Source organism: Ornithorhynchus anatinus, chromosome 2 (assembly GCF_004115215.2).
Source record: "Ornithorhynchus anatinus isolate Pmale09 chromosome 2, mOrnAna1.pri.v4, whole genome shotgun sequence".
Classification (NCBI taxonomy): Eukaryota; Metazoa; Chordata; class Mammalia; order Monotremata; family Ornithorhynchidae; genus Ornithorhynchus; species Ornithorhynchus anatinus.
In genome coordinates, this window is record NC_041729.1 from 45,061,944 (window position 1) to 45,081,812 (window position 19,869).

At 42.5% G+C, this 19,869-nt stretch overlaps 1 protein-coding gene across 1 annotated transcript; it reads left to right on the forward strand.

The window, feature by feature from the left end:
• The first annotated feature begins 4,924 nt into the window (after positions 1-4,924).
• Positions 4,925-9,209, forward strand: OCM3 (oncomodulin 3). Its single transcript, XM_001512045.4, has 4 exons — positions 4,925-4,987; positions 5,547-5,679; positions 6,161-6,270; positions 9,115-9,209. Exons 1-4 carry the CDS (start codon positions 4,927-4,929, stop codon positions 9,138-9,140), a joined length of 330 nt encoding a protein of 109 aa, XP_001512095.1. The 5' UTR covers positions 4,925-4,926; the 3' UTR covers positions 9,141-9,209.
• The last annotated feature ends 10,660 nt before the right edge of the window (positions 9,210-19,869 follow it).

Sequence of the window (19,869 nt, forward strand, 5' to 3'; positions counted from 1 at the left end):
TCCCTCCCTACTGCATCACCTATCCACTTAAGTTCGTACTCTGTAAGCATCTAGGTACTCATTGCCCCACTCTAGCACTTACGTTTGTATCCTTATACTCAGTTGATTTCCTTGCCTACTATTTAATTTCATGTCTATCTCCCCCCTCTAGATTTTAAGTTCCATGAAGGCAGAAACCATGTCTTATTAATGTGCTCAATAAATACCCTACTTGAGTGATTGAAATAGAGCCAGCTATAGGTATAAACAACCTGTATAAGGAGTTTGGACAGCAATGAAAGTAGGGAAATTGGCTAATAACTAGAGGGTATGGTGGGATCAAGAGAAGAATTTTTTAGCATAGAAGATAAATGGGAATGCTTAAAGGCTGAGGAGGATTCATCAGAGAATCAGCAGTTGCAGAGGATATCCAAAGATGGAAGAAAAGTGGGGCATGTTTAAATGAGGTGAGGGGGGATGTGGCCAGAGGAACAAGTATTGGAGACAGAGTTTGAAAACAGGCAGAAGATCTTTTGAGACACAGCTGGGAAGTAACGTGGCCTTGTATTCTAATCTTCGCTCTGTCACTTGCCTGTTGTGTGATGTTAGACAAGTGTCTGTGCCTCAATTTCTTCATTTGTAAAATGGTTATTAAATATCCGATTGAGCCCCGTGTGGGACGGGGACTGGGTTCAATCTGATTATACTGCTTCTACCCCAATTTTGAGTGCAATGCTTGGCACATAGTAAGCGCTTACCAAACACCACAATTATTATCATAATTATTACTAGGACTGAAAGAAAATTTAAGGGCGAGAGGGATTTGAGGAGGAGAAGGGGAGACTGAGGGCTTCATGCCAGTTCATCAGTTGCCCAAGTCATCGGGGCAAGAGAGAGAGAAGGTGGAGAAAGTTCAGGTGAGAATTTCAGGAGAGAGTTTAAGATCTGGTGTTATCGGTGGGGGCATGTGACAGGCCTAAGGCCTGGACTCCATCTTGTGTGGCCAGATTGCCATTTGCTCAAGGGGAGGAAACCACATTTTAAGTATCTTTTGTGCCAGCAAGGGCCTTTGGGCAACACGTAATAATAATAATAATAATAATGTTGGTATTTGTTAAGCACTTACTATGTGCAGAGCACTGTTCTAAGCGCTGGAGTAGATACAGGGTAATCAGGTTGTCCCACGTGAGGCTCATAGTCTTAATCCCAATTTTACAGATGATGTAACTGAGGCAAAGAGAAGTTAAGTGACTTGCCCACAGTCACACAGCTGACAAGTGGCGGAGCCAGAATTCGAACCCATGACCTCTGACTCCCAAGTCCGTGCTTCTTGATAAAGAGAAGATGAAGAGATAGGATAACCAAGTGGTACTTGCCCAATTCCACTGGAATGAGTGAAACAATGTGGATCACACCCACATGAGACCTCAGAAAAATCAGTTTCCTGGGAAAAGCTCTTTGTTGCAGGATGAGATCTCTGGCAGCTGATCCAATACTCTTTCCTACCCAGAGCATGGGACGCCCACTCTGTGGATGGCACCCTAGGTAGAAGGAGCTCCTGGTCCGTATGTAAGGAGACCCCACTTTGAGTGTCCATCTCACCCGAGATATTAATGCATAATACTCTAAGAACTAACGTATTCGATAAACTAGATGAGCCTGGCTGTTGGGCCATGTTGTAATCAGCTTGGCTCAGTGGAAAGAGCACAGGCTTGGGAGTCAGAGGTCGTAGGTTCTAATCCCAGCTCCGCCACTTGTCAACTGTGTGACTTTGGGCAAGTCACTTCACTTCTTGGTGCCTCTGTTCCCTCAACTGTAAAATGGGGATGAAGACTATGAGCCCCACAAGGGACAACCTGATAACCTTGTATTTACACCAGTGCTTAGAACAGTGCTTGGCACTTAGTAAGCGCTTAACAAATACCATCATTATTATTATTACTACTACTAGTATATTAGATGACCTTGGGGAGCCAGCTTGTTGGGCCCTGATTTTCTAACTCTTCCTCTTAATGATAGGAAAACTCTTCTTGTGTCTGTGTGAGTAGGACTCAAGAAAGAGATCAAGATTCTTATTTTCAAAAAAATGCGACTCGGCTCGTTCTGTCTAGTTCCTGGCTCATACCGGCAGTCTTTAAAGGGATTCTGAAATCCAGATCTACTTGACCCTTGACAGGGCAACAGACATGGGAATCAATGAGGGAGGAGAAATAACATGGTTGAGTGGAGGGGAGGGCACAGCGGTAGTAAGCAAGGCTGAATTTAAAGTAGCCGAGGTTGACTGTGTGTCTTAATTTTGACCCACAGCACTTCGCAGTTTAGGTGCAAGAGTGGAGGGTGTGTACTGAAGAGGTGATACAAGGCTGGGGTTGGTGGTGCAAGACTAATACAGGGCCAGTAGGATGAGGTAAGAGAATTCAGTGGAGAGAGTGAATCGGAGGGCAGAATTTTCTACAGCAAGAGAGGAGACATTGGAAGGGTGTCCAAGTTGGCATTTTGGCCTGGGATCAATGAATGGGGTCTAAAGAGCAAAGGTTTTTTGTTGGGGGGAAGGGGGAACAGAATACCATCCCTTGTGTAATATTTAACAAATGAGAGTTTTCAGAAGCATAGATCAAGACACAATGCAGACGTGTCTTTATCTTTAGGCTTTCCTAGCTCACCAGAATAAATCAAGCTTTTTCAAAATTTTCAGTTGCCTGGCTTCCCTTAATCTTCTGTTTACAGATTTCCCTATTCTGATCATAAAATGGAAACTAAGCAGTGTAGTGGCTTGAGCAACAACAGATGCTTCAAATCCTGCTTCAACCTTCTAATTAGTGTCTGAGCCCACATTTTCTCTTAATTTAGACACTACAATAGTGACCGATTTATGGATCTCTGGGAGGCAAAAAAAAAAAATCCCAGTTTGGGAATGGCTCTGAAGTGTTTTGCAAGTGGGTGAAGGTCTGAATAAATGCACAGCAACTCAGAGAAGCCAGAAATCTGTCGGACTGCCCTTTTGCATGAGAGGAGCTGATCAGGGCTTTAATCCAGCAGAATCTCTTAGGAGCTCAGAGGTACTGCCTTCTTGTGGAGAGCACAGAGAGAGAGTTCTGAAAGCTTCCCGAAGGTGACATGAGGAGGAATGAGAAGGGGAAATCCAGTATTGGAACATGGAGCCAACCCGTTCCTTTCCCTAAAATGTGTGCCTCATGCTTGGTGAGAAACTCCACAGATTTTACCCTATTCACTCTCCTCCCATTAAATAAGTCACGTATTAGAACGCTGATCGATTCCATCTCCTTGGGGTGCCGCCGACCTGAGTTTCAGGGTCGCAGTCGAATAATCTCGTCTAGCTTCTTGGCCTGTATTCTATGGAGAAGTTTCTATTTCCTGCTTAAATCAGAAGAAATTTAATCTGTGGAAGCCCTTTTCATAGATCTGGCCACTTATCTTATTTCGTTTGCAAATATCATATGTATTCTCTTGAGTTAAAAATAGTGCAAGATGATTAGTTAGGCAAGTTCATATGACACCATGCCCTGTGACGCCGGGGACCTAAAAATCTGTATATGGTCTAGAAGTTAATGGGTATATAAGTGGGGTCCGTGCTGGTGGACACACGTACTCACACATCCAGCAAGTGCTGTGCTCCTCTAAAACACCTCAAGAAGATCCCAAAGGTAAGCTGAACTGATCCTTCTGCATTTGGAATGAGAAGTTTAAAGCAAAACTCTCTTCTTTTCACAGAAACACAACCATATGGAAATAAGGAAAATATTGTTTTATGTGAAACTGTAGAACAGCAAGGAGAGAACTAACGAGCTGAGCATTCTAACACTCCTCGCCTGAATAATCATTTGTTAAATGGTTTTTGGTTCTCTGTGCAATCCCAAGCAGCAGACCAGTTAGATCTGAGGGATTAAATCCAGCTTCTTTCCAAACTTTTGCAAAACAGCCCAAGCAAAGCTACCAATCCATATCTGGGTCTCCTCAGATTAGTCCAAACTGTCTTTCTCTTTCTTCATAGGCGCACAACCAGGAACAGAAAAAAAGGGCTTCTAAGTGAATGATTTCTGGATGGGCTCTAGTTGGGCATTTCAGTGTTGGGGGGTGGTGGGAAAGGAGATAACAAAGGTGGGGAGGGACAGTTTCACCTTCATACCCAAACTGGAGAGGAGTTTCACAGTGCCTCAAGTTTTTCATGAACTAGAAGGCCCTTCTTTCCAGCTCCAGAAAGTGACTCTGATCTACGGCAGCTTCTTCAATTCAGTGTTGTAGTTAGCTTTTGACAGTGTGAAGAAGACAGAAAGCACGGGTCCTGGGAGGGTAACTCCTACTCAGAGTTGCTTTCAGGAAGATAGAGTAACTGGATTTGCTTAAAGGGGAACCCAAAGAAGTAGGGATAAAATAGAGCTTAGTGAAAAATTTTTCTGATCAGAATTAGGGGCGAGGAAGAATGTTCTCCTTTTTCCAAGCACTGCATAAATTGTAATTCATTAGCAACAAGCCCTATTGTGGGAGGTAGAGAATGATAATTCCATTAAGTTATTTTTAAAATAGGTAGTTCTTCTGATGAGCTAAAAAATCTGTTAATGGACTTATTGGAAGGTTACAGCCTGTTATATCTCTATAATGCTTGCCTGATTGATTTTGCAAACTGCTCCAGGGATTGGGGTTTAGACAAAAAAATACCTTTCCTGAGGCTTGGATGCTTTTAGGCTGTCAATCCCTGATAAACCTTAGCTCTGCCAAACAAAACCTCTCCATGTATATGGTTTGTCACTCAGAATTCAGTCCTGAACCACAGCACCTGTCAGAGGCAGCTCTCACCTTCTGCTTTGTTTGCCTTTCAATGAATAATGCATCCTATGGCACACGGGCCATCTCGGCAGCTTCAAATCAAAACTCCGCACACATTTTATGGGGGAAATGGCTCTCTTCATTTTGCATTACAGCTCCACCATGGCTATGACGGATATCCTCTCTGCCAAAGACATTGAAGCTGCTCTATCCAGTTGCAAAGGTGAGACTCTGATTCTCTGGCTGAAATACTTCTCTTTCAGGATACCACATGTATTTTCCTTTATGTAAGTTTCGGAGAGATTCATTTCTCAACTGTAACAGCTTAACATTTTTCCCCAAAATGGGTGCTTGTTTGTCTCCATGTGCAATCAGCAGTAAGGGATTTTAATTTAGTGAAGAACTGTCTTTTGTACCACTCTCTGACCTGCATCACCTATGCATCCAGCACCTCAGAAATGCATAAAATCAGAAACCCAAAAGGAATCCAGACTCATTATTTCCCTTTTGTAGCATTTGATGTAGTTATTTAATGAACATAAGTTGTGGACACGAAACCATATGTAAACCCTGACCCTGGTTGCAGAGACATGCAGATTCCAGCTCTCCCTCACCTTGATAACCTGTCAGTCAATTGTATTTATTGAACACATTGTGTGCAGAGCACTGCACTAAGCACTTGGAAGAATACAATACAACAATAAACAGACACATTCCCATTACAGTCTAACCTCTGAATCGTTGATGAACTACCTGAACTATCAGGTCTCCCTTTCTTTCAGCTGCTGACAGCTTCAACTACAAAGCCTTCTTCTCTACTGTGGGCTTGTCCAAAAAGACTCCCGACCAAGTCAAGAAAGTTTTTGGAATCCTTGACCAGGACAAGAGCGGTTTCATTGAGGAAGATGAGCTTCAGTAAGATACTGTATAGGTTTAAAAATAAATGACAAGGTTACAGATTCTTCACACTTCCAGTAAGAATCTACCCCAGGCAGCCAAGGCAGAGAAACAGCTATCTTCCTGTCTTCTCTGCCTTGGAGTCCATAAATTTCCAAGTATGTTGATATAAATGTGAGCCTTCTAATTTGGTTTTTGCACCTTTCTGGCTGGGAGGCTGGCCTGTAGAGCCAACAATTTAAGGCAGGTTGGTCCTGCCAAATGCACAATAAAGCACTTCCACAAATGCCTGAGGAATTCAGGTCAAACACCTGCTAGAGATCATTTGGGCAAAAACATTCCTGGGGTATGTGGTTATTTGCTTTTCAGTGATGCAGATAGGTGTGCCAACCCTCTGTGCTGGGTAGCTCTGATGTGAGAAAGTTCCTACCTAAGAAAAAAAAAAAGATCTGAATCTAAAAAGAGAGAAACAAAATCCTTTCTCTCTGTCCTGCTCCAGACTGTTCCTGCAGAATTTCTCCTCGAGTGCCAGAGTTCTGACAGCTGCTGAGACCAAGGCCTTCCTCACAGCTGGTGACACTGATGGTGATGGCAAGATTGGGGTGGATGGTGAGTTTCTCTACCTAGTCACTTGGAAAAATTCCCATAATCACTGGATGTGGGATCCAAGCTGAAAACCTAACGTCACCTTGTATACCGGGGGGTTTTTTTTTGAAAAAAAAAAACAAAAAACAAGCCAAAGTAGAAAGAGGATGGCCTACCTGAAAAAACACAGGCCTGGGAATCAGGGAACATGGGTTCTAATCCTGATTCTGCCATTTGTCTGCTGAGTGACCTTGGACAAGCCCCTTAACTTCTCTGCAGCTCAATATACAATGGGGATTGAGACTTGTGAGGTCCGTGTAGGCAAAGGACTGTGTCCAAGGTGATTAGCTTGTATCTACCCCAGCACTTAGTACAGTGCCAGGCACATACTATATGCTTAACAAATACCATTAAAAAAAACAAAAACAAAAACCTAACAGCCTGGGAAAATGTTCCCACCCTTAAGTCATGTACTACCTAGCACCAGTGAGCAGCAATAGACTGAAGAAATATAGAGCCAGACCTAAGGGGTATATCTTGCCATTTTGCTTAAAACCCTTACTTGTCTGATACCTGATTCCTTTTAGGGCTAGCCTAATCTCTTTCAAGACCTGGCCCCAAGGACTCTACGATATTATGCCAGTCTGATTTATTAGACCAAGTCAGGTGGAGTTAGTTCTGTGCAAAAGAGAGCCAGTAAAGACTTCACTAGATCTTGTCACTCAGCCTATCCCTAGACCATTGTATTTAGTTCTGATCAGCTCTAGCCCAGGACATGTAATTTAAGCTACTCTGTGGTCCTCAAGTATAGTGCTTGATTGCAAATACACAATGAAGACCGCTGATGTTGAGGCTGTAGAGCATGTTCCTTCAAAGAGCTCAAAGTATGGAACATAGATTATCCTGTCCCTCCTCACAATATCCCAGGGAGAAAAGAATGGGATAGAGATGATTTTCTTCTTTTAGTTTTGGGGAAACATAGGGATAGAAACCCCCTGTGACTGTCCCCTGGGTTAGTGGTAGCCTGGGACTGCTACAACTGGCAGAGTCCAGTCCCAGTCCCACTGGGCACCGAGGCTCAGAGCACATCCGATTATCCCACAGCAACCAGGTGCTAGGCCCAGGACCACCCCAGCACTGAGAACCAACACTGGGGAAGACAAGCAAATTATGGCACTGGGAATCACCCCTTCATTCCTCCCCCCAGCTACTGAAATATGGTAGAAAATGGAGAAAGAAGGCTCCAGCAGGTGGAGCTGGGGCAGCACAGTGCTGGGAAGGTGTAGACTTAAGGTATGTAAATGGGGTGTCCAACCCTGGTGCTACACCTAGAAGTCCTCACAAACTCCTCCTGGCCATGACTGCTCCAAGGGGCATTTTCTAGGGTGCGCTGTTTTCAGGAGGGACAAGGGGAGTAGTAACATAGGGAAGGAGGTTCCATCCCATGACACTTCAAGGCAACAGAAAACTGCACGTCCATCTTGCCCAGGGGTGAGCTCTACATTCTGAGACAAGGAGTTCAAGGGGTAAAAAAGGACTGCTTCTACATTTATACATTTTCCTTCCCCTGGCATCAGTAATTTAATCTAGACTGGCTAATATCCATTTGCCCAGGACAAATAATAGTTTATTCCCCGCAAATGGCAGAAAAAAGATTTTTTTTCCTACTAGCATCCACCTTAAGTTGACAAGTATTTGGGAAGAAAATCAATGTCACATGGCTCTTCCAGAACTATTTCATTCCTTGGTGGATCCAAATCAGCCAGTAGCTAACTTTCTTGATTATGCTGAATAATCCTGATCTTGAAGGGAGGCTGAGGTGAAATGGACAGCGAACACTTTGCATTTTAAAGGTGACAGAGGCACAGGTGCTGTAAGAAAATGGAGAGAAGAGGGCCAGGTAGGAAATGTCTCCTGAGCCTTCCAAGTAGAAAGTAGGGCATCTGGCAGCATGTGTTTGGGATGATGGAGCTGAAAACTATGCTGGCCCAGCTAAACTGGGACAGGTGTCAACACTGTCCGATACTTATGCTAATCTTAGCCAGACTTGGAGAGGAGAGGGTTACACTGCTGCAGGAATATGCTTTAGTAGCAGGTTTTGTGGCTTCAATGTACCAGCCCCAATTACAGCATCATATTATATAAAACTCAGCAGACCCTTAACTACTCAGGATAGTTGGACTCACTGAGCCAGAGGGTTTTGTCGGGGACAAAGATACCAAGTCTACAGGAGAAGTCCAGGAAGGTCTCAACCTCAAAACAACTGCAGGGGGATTCATATTTTGGCCTCAAATTCTGGCTTTTCTTCTAACCATGTATTTTATAAAAATCAGTCTCGTGCCATTTGGAGAATTAAAGATTCTAAACTCCATCGGGAAACTCATTCAGCTGATGTACAGGATTTCTTAAATCTGATGGAAGTATATAGCTGCCCTTCTTCTTCAAGGATGAGGCTAAGCATAGTGGGCAAGTCAACCAGCTGTTAACGACTCTGCAGCTAACTCTGATACAAAACAAGATTCCCTGAGTAGAAAGTTGTTTTTGAGGAATGAGCCAATCTGATGGTTCACACTGCAGCTTGAGTCAATAGAGACCTGGTTTGGGAGATTTTATTCAGGCATACTGCTCTTTAAATTTAGTGACAGATTTTTTCTCAGACCACAGAATCAAATTGAATAATTTGCTTTATTTATTCCTAGCAAAAGTACTCTCGAGCAACTCTTGAACAACTCCCCAGAGTAATATACTGCATACACTGTTATATACTACAAAGTCCTTCAGGCTCTTCTGTGTTTCTTTTTCTGTCTCCATAGAGATTGCAGAAGCTACTTTATATTTTTATTGTTTACACTTTTCTTCCTTTAACAGAATTCCAAAATCTGGTGAAGTCATAAAGAACATTAGACCAAAGGCAACCTATCAACTGATTCTTCATATTTCCCTCCAATCATCACCTCCTTGCACTTAGCACACCTTTGTACATTTTTATATTGTCTCGTAGCACTGGAAAAATTACTGTATATTGCTACAAAAACAGAATTGTTTTAAGATCTTGCAGTGTACTGGGATTTTGGTCATGTGGTGCTACGTTTTACTAAAGAGACAGCTAGGGCTGTCTGACTGACAACTCACAATGTTAAAGTTGTGGTTGGAAGTAAGAAAAAGAAAACAATTAAAAAAGTTCTACAAAGTAAACCTGGGTCGTCTTCCTTCTTTATCTCTAGCAGCTCCAGGCTTTAGATGGAAGCAGGCTGGCAATTCAATAGCCAAAGCATCTGCAGCATTTTGCTATTGGGGTTCTGGTAGAAATGTTCCATTTAAATCTGGGTGATGCAGGAGAAACAAGATGCCTAAAAATGTTACTATTTTTTCAACCCCAGGGCTATACATCAGAAGAGGAAGTATAAAAATATTTGCCCAGGGTCATGGGAAATGACCACCTGGGCTTTTGAGATTAGAAGCCAACAATAACCAACTCTTGGAGGTCCAATAGAAATTATAGCCCTAATTCATTCATTCATTCGTATTTATTGAGCGCTTACTATGTGCAGAGCACTGTACTAAGCACTTGGAATGTACAATTAGGCAACAGATAGAGACGATCCCTGCCCAACAACGGGCTCACTGTGTAAACGGGGGACCAGACAACGAAACAAAACCGAGCAAAACAAAACAAGTAGTCTAGCAATGCAATCTGGTTGGCATTTTTCATGTATTCGTTTTCTCACCAAAGAAGGGAATGCCTAAATTGAGTCACTGATAGAAAAACCCAATACCCGAACACACATAAAGGTCACAAAAATGTGTGAGGGGACTCCTTTCCAAAAAGTATTGAATGCTTTTCCCCCCAGTCGGCTTCCTCACTGACCTCCCTGTTTTTACTCTCTCCCCATTCCACTCCATACTTCACTCTGCTGCCCAGATCATTTTTCTAAAAAAGAGTTCTGCAAAGTCTCCCTACTCAGCAAAAACCTCCAAAGATTGCACAGCCATCGCCACAGCAAACAGAAACTCCTTGCCAATGGCTTTAAGGCATTAAATCACTTCTCCCCTTCCTACCTTAGCTCGCTGATCTCCTACTACAACCCAACCAGCATTCTTCACTCCTCTGTCAACTTACTCATTATACCTTGATCTCATCTATCTCGTCCCTGAAGTTGAGAAGCAGTGTGGCCTAGTGCATTGAGCACGGGCCAGGGAGTCAGAAGGTTATGGGTCCTAACCTCGGCTCTCTGCCACTTGTCTGTTGTGTGACCCTGGGCAAGTCACTTAACTTCTCTGTGCCTTAATTCCCTCATCTGTAAAATATGGATTAAGACTGTGAGCTCCATGTGGGTCAGGGACTGGGTACAACCCAAGTTGCTTGTATTCTTCCCAGGGCTGAGTACAGTACCTGATACATAGTAAGTGCTTCATAAATATCACAGTTATTATTATTATGATCCCTTGCCCACATCCTCCCTCTGGCCTGGAACTCCCTCCCTTTCATATCTAACAAACCACCAACCTCCCCATCTTCAAAGTCCTCCTAAAATCACAATGCCTCCAAGAAGCCTTCCTTGCCAGAGCTTTCTTTTCTCCACCCTACTCACCCTCCCTCTGTGTCACCTATTCACTTAGATCTGTACGCCTTGAGTCCTCTGTTACCTACTCCACCCCCAGCCCCACAGCACTTATGTACTTATTCTTATACTCTGATGCTTTTTCTACCTGTGATTTATTTTAATGTCTGCTTCCCCTACTAGCCTGCAAGCTCCTTAGAGGCAGGGATCCTGCCTACCAACGCTATTGTATCATACTCTCCCAAGCAATTAGTACAGTGTTCTGCACATGGTAAATGCTCAATAAATATCATTAATGATTGATTTTACCTTTGTTTCTCACAGTCGCTGACCAGTTGAAAGAAGGTCCTATAGTTTTCAATTTTAGTCAGATGATAACCCCGATTTCCTGTTTTCTCCATTTTCTTGATGTATCACTAACAGGTTGAAAGAAGGTCCTATAGTTTTCCATTTTAGTCAGCTGATAAGCCTGTTGTCTCCTTTTTCTTGATGTACAAGGATTTTTACCCAAATTTACAGGCCTGGCATCTTCCTGAACAGCTAGCAGATAATATAACACACCCTGATGCTCATCTCATAGGAGGTCAGAATCAAGTGCTTTGGCAGTCATATATCTGAATAACAGAAGAATCCAAGCACCAAATAAGAAATACATCGAGTTAGCTTAAGTATAAATAGAAAACATCTTGAATGCCCCAGATGCCCTGTCCTCTTTTGGCTTCTCACTTTGGTTTAAAAGATGAAACCATTTGCCAACTTTTCTGGGAGTACTTATCCAAAGCAAGCCTGCAGAGAACTCCCATGCCTTGATTTCATTCCCCTTTTATGCATTAGGCTCTGGACTAGAGGGCCATATGGTCAGTGACAAAGGAAACAACTGCTCCTTTCTTCCCTTCCCATGATAACAGAATCACAGTGGCACATCACTGAACGACAGCCTGTTCAAAGCTCCTCTCCAATAATGATTTTAGAGAGTTTATTCCAACATCCACTCCCTTAGAGAACTCATTCACTCCCATGGCTTCAATTACCATTTCCCTGTGGATGAAACCCAAATCTACATCTCCAACCCTGATCTCTCTCCCTCTCTGCAGACTTGCATTTCCTTTTGCCTTCAAGACATCTCTACCTGAATGTCCTCCTGTCGCTTCAAGTTTAGCATGTCCAAAACAGAGCTCCTTATCTTCCCACCCAACCCCGTCCTCCCCTGACTTTCCCATCACTGTAGACAGCACCGCCATCCTTCCCGTCTCACAAGCCTGTAACCCTGGTGTTATCCTTGACTCCTCTCTCTCTCATTCAACCCACATATTCAATCCGTCACTGAATCCTGTCGGCCCCTCCTTCACAACATCGCTAAAATCCAACCTTTCCTCTCCATCCAAATGGCTACCATGTTAATACAGTCATTCATCTTATCCCATCTAGATGACTGTGTCAGTCTCCTTACTGACCTCCAAGTCTCCTGTCTCTCCCCACTCCAGTCCATACTTCACTCTGTTGCCCAGATCATTTTTCTACAAAAACATTTGGGACTTGTCACCTTGTATCTCAAAAAACTCCAGTGGTTGCTCATCCACCTCCATATCAAACAAAAACTCCTCACCATTGGCTTTAAAGCCCTCCACCACCTTGCATCTTCCTACCTCACTTTGCTTCTCTCCTTCTACAACCCAGCCCATATGCTTTGCTCCTCTAATGCTAACCTTCTCACTGTGCCTTGATCTTGCCTATCTCGCCACTGAGCCCTCACCCATGCCCTGCCTCTGGCCCGAAATGCCCTCCCTCTTCAAATCTACCAATTATTCTCCTTCCCCTTCAAAGCATTACTGAAGGCACATCTCCTCCAAGAGCCATTCCCAGACTAGGACCCTCCTTTCCTCTTCTCCCACTCCCTTCTGCATCACCCTGACTTGCTCCCTTGGTTCTTCCCCCCCCAACCGCATGACACTTATGTAAATATCGGTAATTTATTCATTTATATTGATGTCTGATCCCACCTCCACGAGTGGGCAGGGAATGTGTCTGTTTATTGTTGTATTGTACTCTCCCAAGCACTTAGTACAGTGCTCTGCACATGGTAAGCACTCAATAAATACAATTGAATGAATCATCAGAATCAATTCTTTTGCATGGGTCCTCAATCCTGGAGCCTCAAGATTGAGGTTCATTCACTGCTCGTTGCGAAAGTATTCATCCAAGCCAATGCCTCTCTCCATCAACAGTCATCTTGAGGATTATAGTTCCCCAGATAATATTCTCCTGAGAACCAAGTAAGAGGCAAGATTGTTTTTAGGCCCTCTGAATGCAGACCACTCAACCACCAGGACTGCGAATGCTCTGGGCCTGGAGGTCTGCATTTGGAAGACAGACCACCAGGCTCAGAACACTTGCAGTGCTGATAAGAAAGCTTAGAAGAATGTCCTTAATGAGCTGAAGCAAAAGAAGGAAGAAAAAAAAAGAAAAAGAACATTGAAGAATTTTGCTGACGAGGAGAGGAGAAAGAGAAAGAGGATCTCCAAACCTGCATTCCCCTCTCTCTCTCGGCCCCCTGGTAAAGTTTCTCCCTTGCATCAGCGGCCAGCCCGAGTTGAAAACACTTTGAAGCAGCAGCCCCGCAGAGCTGTGGATTACTGCACTCAAACAGTTTAAAGGGTGGGTATTGGGTAGTAGGGAAATTGAGGTTAGCTTCACTTCCTGGAATTGGCAACCAGAATAGAGTCCTCTGATTGAATATTACATTTCAGAAATAAGACAAAACCTTGAAAATTATTTCTATTTAGCTTTAATCATTTTGAAGTATCCGAATAAGCACACCCTGCACTGTTCCCACCTTTTATTCAACTTATCTCATTTTAAATGACTAAAAGAATTTTTTGAGCAAGAAAGTGGGCTGATGGTGGGGCACCCAAACCAGTCTAGATGACTAGAGCAATCTGGAATGGGAAGTACAATGCTCCCCTTTTCCTGGTAGGAAAAATGACTAACAATAATTAGTGATAATCAATCAGCTATATTTACTGAGCACTTACTGTGTGCAAGACACTGTACTATTCATCTTAATTTCATAGAATCTCAGTGAGAACAGTTAACATATATATAGGTTTGTTGCATTTCATAACATCTCATCATAAAAATTGGGAAAAATGATTAATCAAGAGACTACTATAGAGAACGTGTACTATTCTTGGAGTCTCAAAACCAAAGACTTGCAAAGAAACAACCCAGGATCTCCCTCCCATCTGAAGGGATTCTTCCCCTCTTCTTATGTTCACAGATGAGTTGGGTCCATAAAATGCTTTTCCAGAACCACAAATGGCACTTAGCCAAACAGATCTATTTTCAAACCACAGAACCACGTTAACTGAAGGTGTTTCCTGAAGCTGAGTATGCACATTGTATGAGGGGCAACAGAAAGTTGACTGGGGGCACTGTTCTTGCTTTTCAATACCTAGTTTACTGGGGGTTTTCTGGGGTGTTTTTGGTTTATTGAGTTTTTTAAAAATAAATCATTTTCTTCCTGGTCAGGCTGACAGGAGTCATTAAGCCTGTTGAAGAAAAGTAATCCTGAATTTAGAGCACAATTCAAAGTTGACATTTATTGGGATGTATATTATCACCCTCTCTGCTACCACCAATAAATATCACCCTGGTGATAGCCTAAGAATATGATGCTCCTTATTTTTAAGAATTCAGTCATGATGTTACAATTTGTGTTCTCAAGTGTCTTCCCCAGCACTGTGAAAGTCTTTGCAGAAGAAGGAATGAGGCTGGACAGCTCAGGGTAATGAGATACTGAGCTTTTCACATCTCTAGTCTACCAGTTCAACTTGGGCTCCAGGTCAAAAGTAGCCAATGAGTACTTAGAGCTGTACAGAGAAACCATTCCAATGTGCAAAGAGAAAAGTTAGATTGACAAGCTGGGGGAATAAGTGGGCCCACAGGATGACTGTCATCTTAGACTATTCTTCATCATCCTCATCAAATGGTATTGATTAAATACCAACTAAGTTATCCCAAGAGATGGTGTCCCAGAAGAGATGTTCATGTAGTTTTGGAACCAGTTATATGCCTAATTATCCTGAACACTTATCCTGGATGAATACAAAAGAATGGAGCTCTCCCCAGTGTGTATGACTTATGTAATAAGAGCAAGGGGAAAGGGACAGTGCAAACAAAAAATGCACGAGTTGATGAATGTTTGGTAGTTATTTGAAAGGTTGCATTTTCAAAGTGGTGGTCAATAGTTAAGTTTTATAAAAAGGGAAATTTTAGTGAAGACTTTCAGTATTCCCTTTGAATATGTCCCCAACATTATCTTCCACAGCCTCCAACTTCTTCCCTTATGAACAATTTTTAAGTGGCGTTTGTTAAGTGTTTAATATATGCTGGACACTGTACTAAGCTCTGGGGTAGATACAAGCTAATCAGGTTGGACACACTCTATGTCTCTCCTGGGGCTCACAGTATTAATCTCTATTTTGCAGATGAGGTAAATGAGGTACAGAGAAATGAAGTGACTTGTCCAAGGTCACAAAGCAGACAAGTGGCAGAGCTGGCATTAGAACCCAGGTCCTTCTGAGTCCCAGGTCCATGTTCTCTCCACTAGGGCATGCCACTTCCCTCTTCTTCCACATAAGCCACGCTCTACTCAGAGAACAATTGAAACAGAAGTTAAGGAGCCACGTTCCGGTGGTCTTGGCCCTCTCCGCTCACAAGGAGTCAAGAAAATCAAATAAGAGTGAACAATGTACTGGAAAAGGAAGAGCTGACTCCAGAAGGGCTCAAAAACAAGTTTAAAAATTACCACGTATTAGGGGTCTTTACTGGATTAAGCAATAAGCATTTCAGCAAGTTACAGGAGAAGCAGCAATGAGTCCTTGTGCCTTAATTATAAAAGCTTTTTAAGCCCAGAGAAACAAGGGAAGGAATTTTGACAATCAATTGTTTTGTGCTTTCCACACACTCTTCTATTAGGATTCATTGCTCAGAGTGGCTTTATTTAGTGCTGCTAACTACATGAATAGGAGTTGACTCTTCCCCACTTATCTCTGGAGACAAGTGGTTTATGCCACAGGCACCGCTAACTTTTAAGTAGAAAGGGAATAACTGGATGGGATGGAGAGTGAGACCATCATGTCTTGAGAAGGTGACTGGGAAAAAGCAGTATAAGTTTAAAAAGGAAAAAAAAAATCAGGAAAATAAAAATTTTTCTTCCATGAATTTGGAAAATAAGGAAGTGTTAGAGGGAAGAGTTCTGAAACAGGGAAAATGTTGAGTCAAATATAATGAAAAAATTATGAGCATGGCATTAAAAGGATATTGCTGGTAAAAAAAAGTCTTCAGAAATACTAAGAGCTGAATAATAACAAAGAACCTAGATAAGGGAAAGAAATGTAGGAAGATGGTGGCAGGCTCCCAGGACTAATCTTCTTCCTCTCCTCTAAGACAGAGGAGGGAAATTGTGGAAAAATGGGGAAAACAATTTGAAAAGAGTTGAGAGGGAATCAGCTTGAAAATCTCCCATAATAAATCTGATGACCATGATGACCACTATCTACCACTATTCCAGATCATCAAAATATAGCCAAGTTCTTAAAATATAAGGAGTATCTGGGGAAAGACTACCAATTGATTTAATCAACAATAGCAACATCATTATTTTACACATATATATGAACATATGGTATATACTCAATTCATTTTTCTTGCTTGCTTTCTCTCCTACTTCTCCCCTGTGCTTCTTTTGCAACTTCAAGATACTACATTTTGGGAAAGTGCTATTTTCCAAGACAACAATGTTGACTGGGTTATTTATTCATTATTTTTTGGGTAATTGACCAATGTTAGCAGAGCTAAATAACTGACATAGATGCTGACTATTAACAGCCATTTTCTATTTCTAAATACAATTTTCCGATTTAATCAGTGCTCATTGTTCAGGTAGATGTCCTGGACTCTAACTGCCAGCACTGCTTTCATTGTTGACCCTTCAGGTGGCAGGACAGGGGACAGAAATTTAAGTAGGGGCAAAGGGATTGAAGATAAGAAGGAATTGGGAGAAATAGGCTCTGAATACTTCTCCATCCCTCCCAGAGCTAGAGATCCTGGGGCTATGTCCAGGGATCCCCAGGCTGAGCCCTGGATCTGACAGAAAAGAGAATTGTTTTACTTAGAAAAGCTAAGCCAGGTAGCTTTGGTTTTACTAATATCTTTATTATGTTTGGACTTACTGACCACATTTCTTTGGGCTTGAAGCCTAGTGAAAAGAACATGGGCCTGGGAGTCGGAGGACCTGGGTTTTAATCCTGACTGTGTCGGGTGATCTTGTGCAAGTCAGTGAACTTCTCTGTGCCTCAATTTCCTCATCTGTAAAAGAGGGACTCAATATATGTTCTCCCTCCCGTATGGGAGACGGGTCATTTCTCCCAACTTTTTTGTATTATGCTTAGTACAGTGCTCTGCAAAACAGTAGTGCTTAATAAAAACCGTTGAGGGAGTATGTCCATACTTTTTTCTTATATCTACCCCATTCCTTAGTAAAGCACTGGGTACACGGAAAGCCCTTAAATACCAATTATCATTATTATTATGGCTCTTATCTTTGTTTCCTAAAACCTTTTTCTTTTCAGGGTAGAGATCTTCCACTCTTCAGATCTTTTCAATGGCTTCAGTAACTAATTAGCAATTAATAATAATAATAATAGTGGTATTTGTTAAGCACTTACTATGTGCAAAGCACTGTTCTAAGCACTGGGGGATACAAGATGATCGGGTTGTCTCACGTGGGGCTCCCAGTTTTTAATTCCCATTTTCCAGATGAGGTAACTGAGGCCCAGATAAGTTGTGACTTGCCCCAAGTCACACAGCTGGCAAACGGCGGAGACAGGATTAGAACCCATGACCTCTAACTCCCAAGCCCGAGCTCTTTCCACTGAGCCACGCTGCTTCTCTAATTAGAAATAGCCAGAGGGAAACAATTAAGGAGGAAGTGAATGAAGAATATAGAAAATACAAGATAGAATATAGAACTGCCAGTTACTCGGTGGGCAGGGCGCATATCTACTAACTGTTACATTGTGCTCTCCCAAGTGCTTAGTACAGTGCTCTGCACAAGCAAGAGCTTAATAAATATGACTGACTGATATATGTCAAAGAAGGATTGTCTAGGAATTTTAAAAATCCACATAGAATTTACAATCCTCAGACACTGTTCTCATTATTCTAAAGTAGCTTTACAACCAGTTAGACTAGGGGTTGCACTGGAAAGTTTGCTGAAGACCTTCAACTCTAGCATTTATGCAGTGTGAGTGTGTTTTGAATTTTCAATAATGCTGCTGATGGTAGGATTTCATCCATACTTGTGAGTGCCAATAAAGGGTAGTCTCTTCCACACGATACTTTCCAAAATAGAATATCAATTCTAAGACTCTATCAATCAGTAAAGGTTACATCCCTTGGTAGACCTGCTCAGATGCCACAGGTGCTGCCAAATGGCACTGCTTTAACAGTGTGGGGATTCCCACAGGTACCAGGTCCAAGGGGGTAAGGATTGTACTCACAGCTTCAGGGATTGGACTTCCAGTCTTGCTCTCTCAGGTCTCTAGCACAAACTGACAGTCTTGGGTCAAGCTGGTAGGGACAGAAAATGGTGACCTTCAGACCTGTTAGCTCTTTGAAGTAGACATTGATGACAGGCACAAATACTAGATGCCTATATGCTCGTGACACCAAGAACATTAGGTTGGGCATGCAGTGTAACAAACTGACATCCTGGCCGTCATTTTGCAGAATAGCAAGTAAACCCAAACTAGTCCCTTTAGGGGCACCCCTGAACCCATTATTTTGCTCCAAAATTCTTTATGTTCCCCTCCCAGTTCCCTCTAAACATGGACACTGCATCCAAGCTATGACACTCAACATCAGGAGTCCTGGTAGAGAGAGGCTGGGTGTTGAAAATTAAAATACCAGAAATGAAGGCATTAGGTTCTATATCCACACTGGACAGGGAAAAGACTAGCTGAAAACTGGACTGTCCATAGTAAAAATTAGATGAGCAGTCACCCTGTTTGAGGCACTTCCCCCGAAATCCCTGTTTTCTGTTACCTCTGTACTGACAATGAAAAACTGTCCCCTATAGAATTTCCCTCTTACCTATTAGTAACATTTAGGTTCCTGTCATGGGAGAGAAAGTGAGTAGGAAGCAGGAAAGGGTATCCTACCAGCAGCAGAGCAAGCATTAGAGTCATCTTTACAGTAGTCATATGCTTTGTTCTGAGCTACCCACCCTCTCTCATCCAATCCTCACACAGCTATTTGCATGCTTTAAATTCATTCTGAGCAGGGAACGTGTCTGCTAATTCTGCTGTATTTTACCATCCCAAGCACTTAGTACAGTGCTCTGCACATAGTAAGTGCTCATTAAATACCACTGACTTATTAATTTACAAGATGCCTGACTAAGCCCTGGCTGTCATTTGTAGACAAGGAACAGACACAGACTACCTGCACTGGAGGATATATTCAGAGAAGAACAGCATGGCCTGGTGGAAAGAGCTTCGGCCTGGGTTCTAACCTCAGCTCTACCACTTATATGCTTCATTACGTGGGGCAAGTGAATTTACCTCTCTGTGTCTGTTACCTCATCAGTAAAATGGAGATCCAATGTCTCTTCTTCCTCCTACTTCGACTGTGAACCCAATGCGGGACAGGGACTGTTGTCCAAACTGATTAACTTGCATTTACCCTAGTGCTTAGAACAGTGCTTGACACATAGTAAGTGCTTAACAAATACCATAACAAAAACAAACAAGAGAGTGGGTGCCAACTTGACACTCAAACAGCTGCTCAGCTGAGATGAGGGAAACTGTAAGTAGGGTGGGTAGAATGACACTTTAAGGACACAGTAAAGCCAACACAAAATGACATAAAATTGGAAGTACTCAATACATACTTCAGATTGGTTGATTGTATAGCCATGGTCAGGTCTTTGAGAAACCTCTTTCATTAGCAGACATATAGGTGCCAGTCCCCATTTCAGAGAAGCAGTGTGGCCTAGCAT

Bases quoted from the DNA above. Each gene is read 5' to 3' on its own strand.
- OCM3 (XM_001512045.4), top strand. From the start codon at position 4,927: ATGGCTATGACGGATATCCTCTCTGCCAAAGACATTGAAGCTGCTCTA. The intron at 4,988-5,546 runs GTGAGACTCTGA...CCTTTCTTTCAG, and splicing joins TGCTCTATCCAGTTGCAAAG to CTGCTGACAGCTTCAACTAC. The intron at 6,271-9,114 runs GTGAGTTTCTCT...TTCCTTTAACAG, and splicing joins TGGCAAGATTGGGGTGGATG to AATTCCAAAATCTGGTGAAG.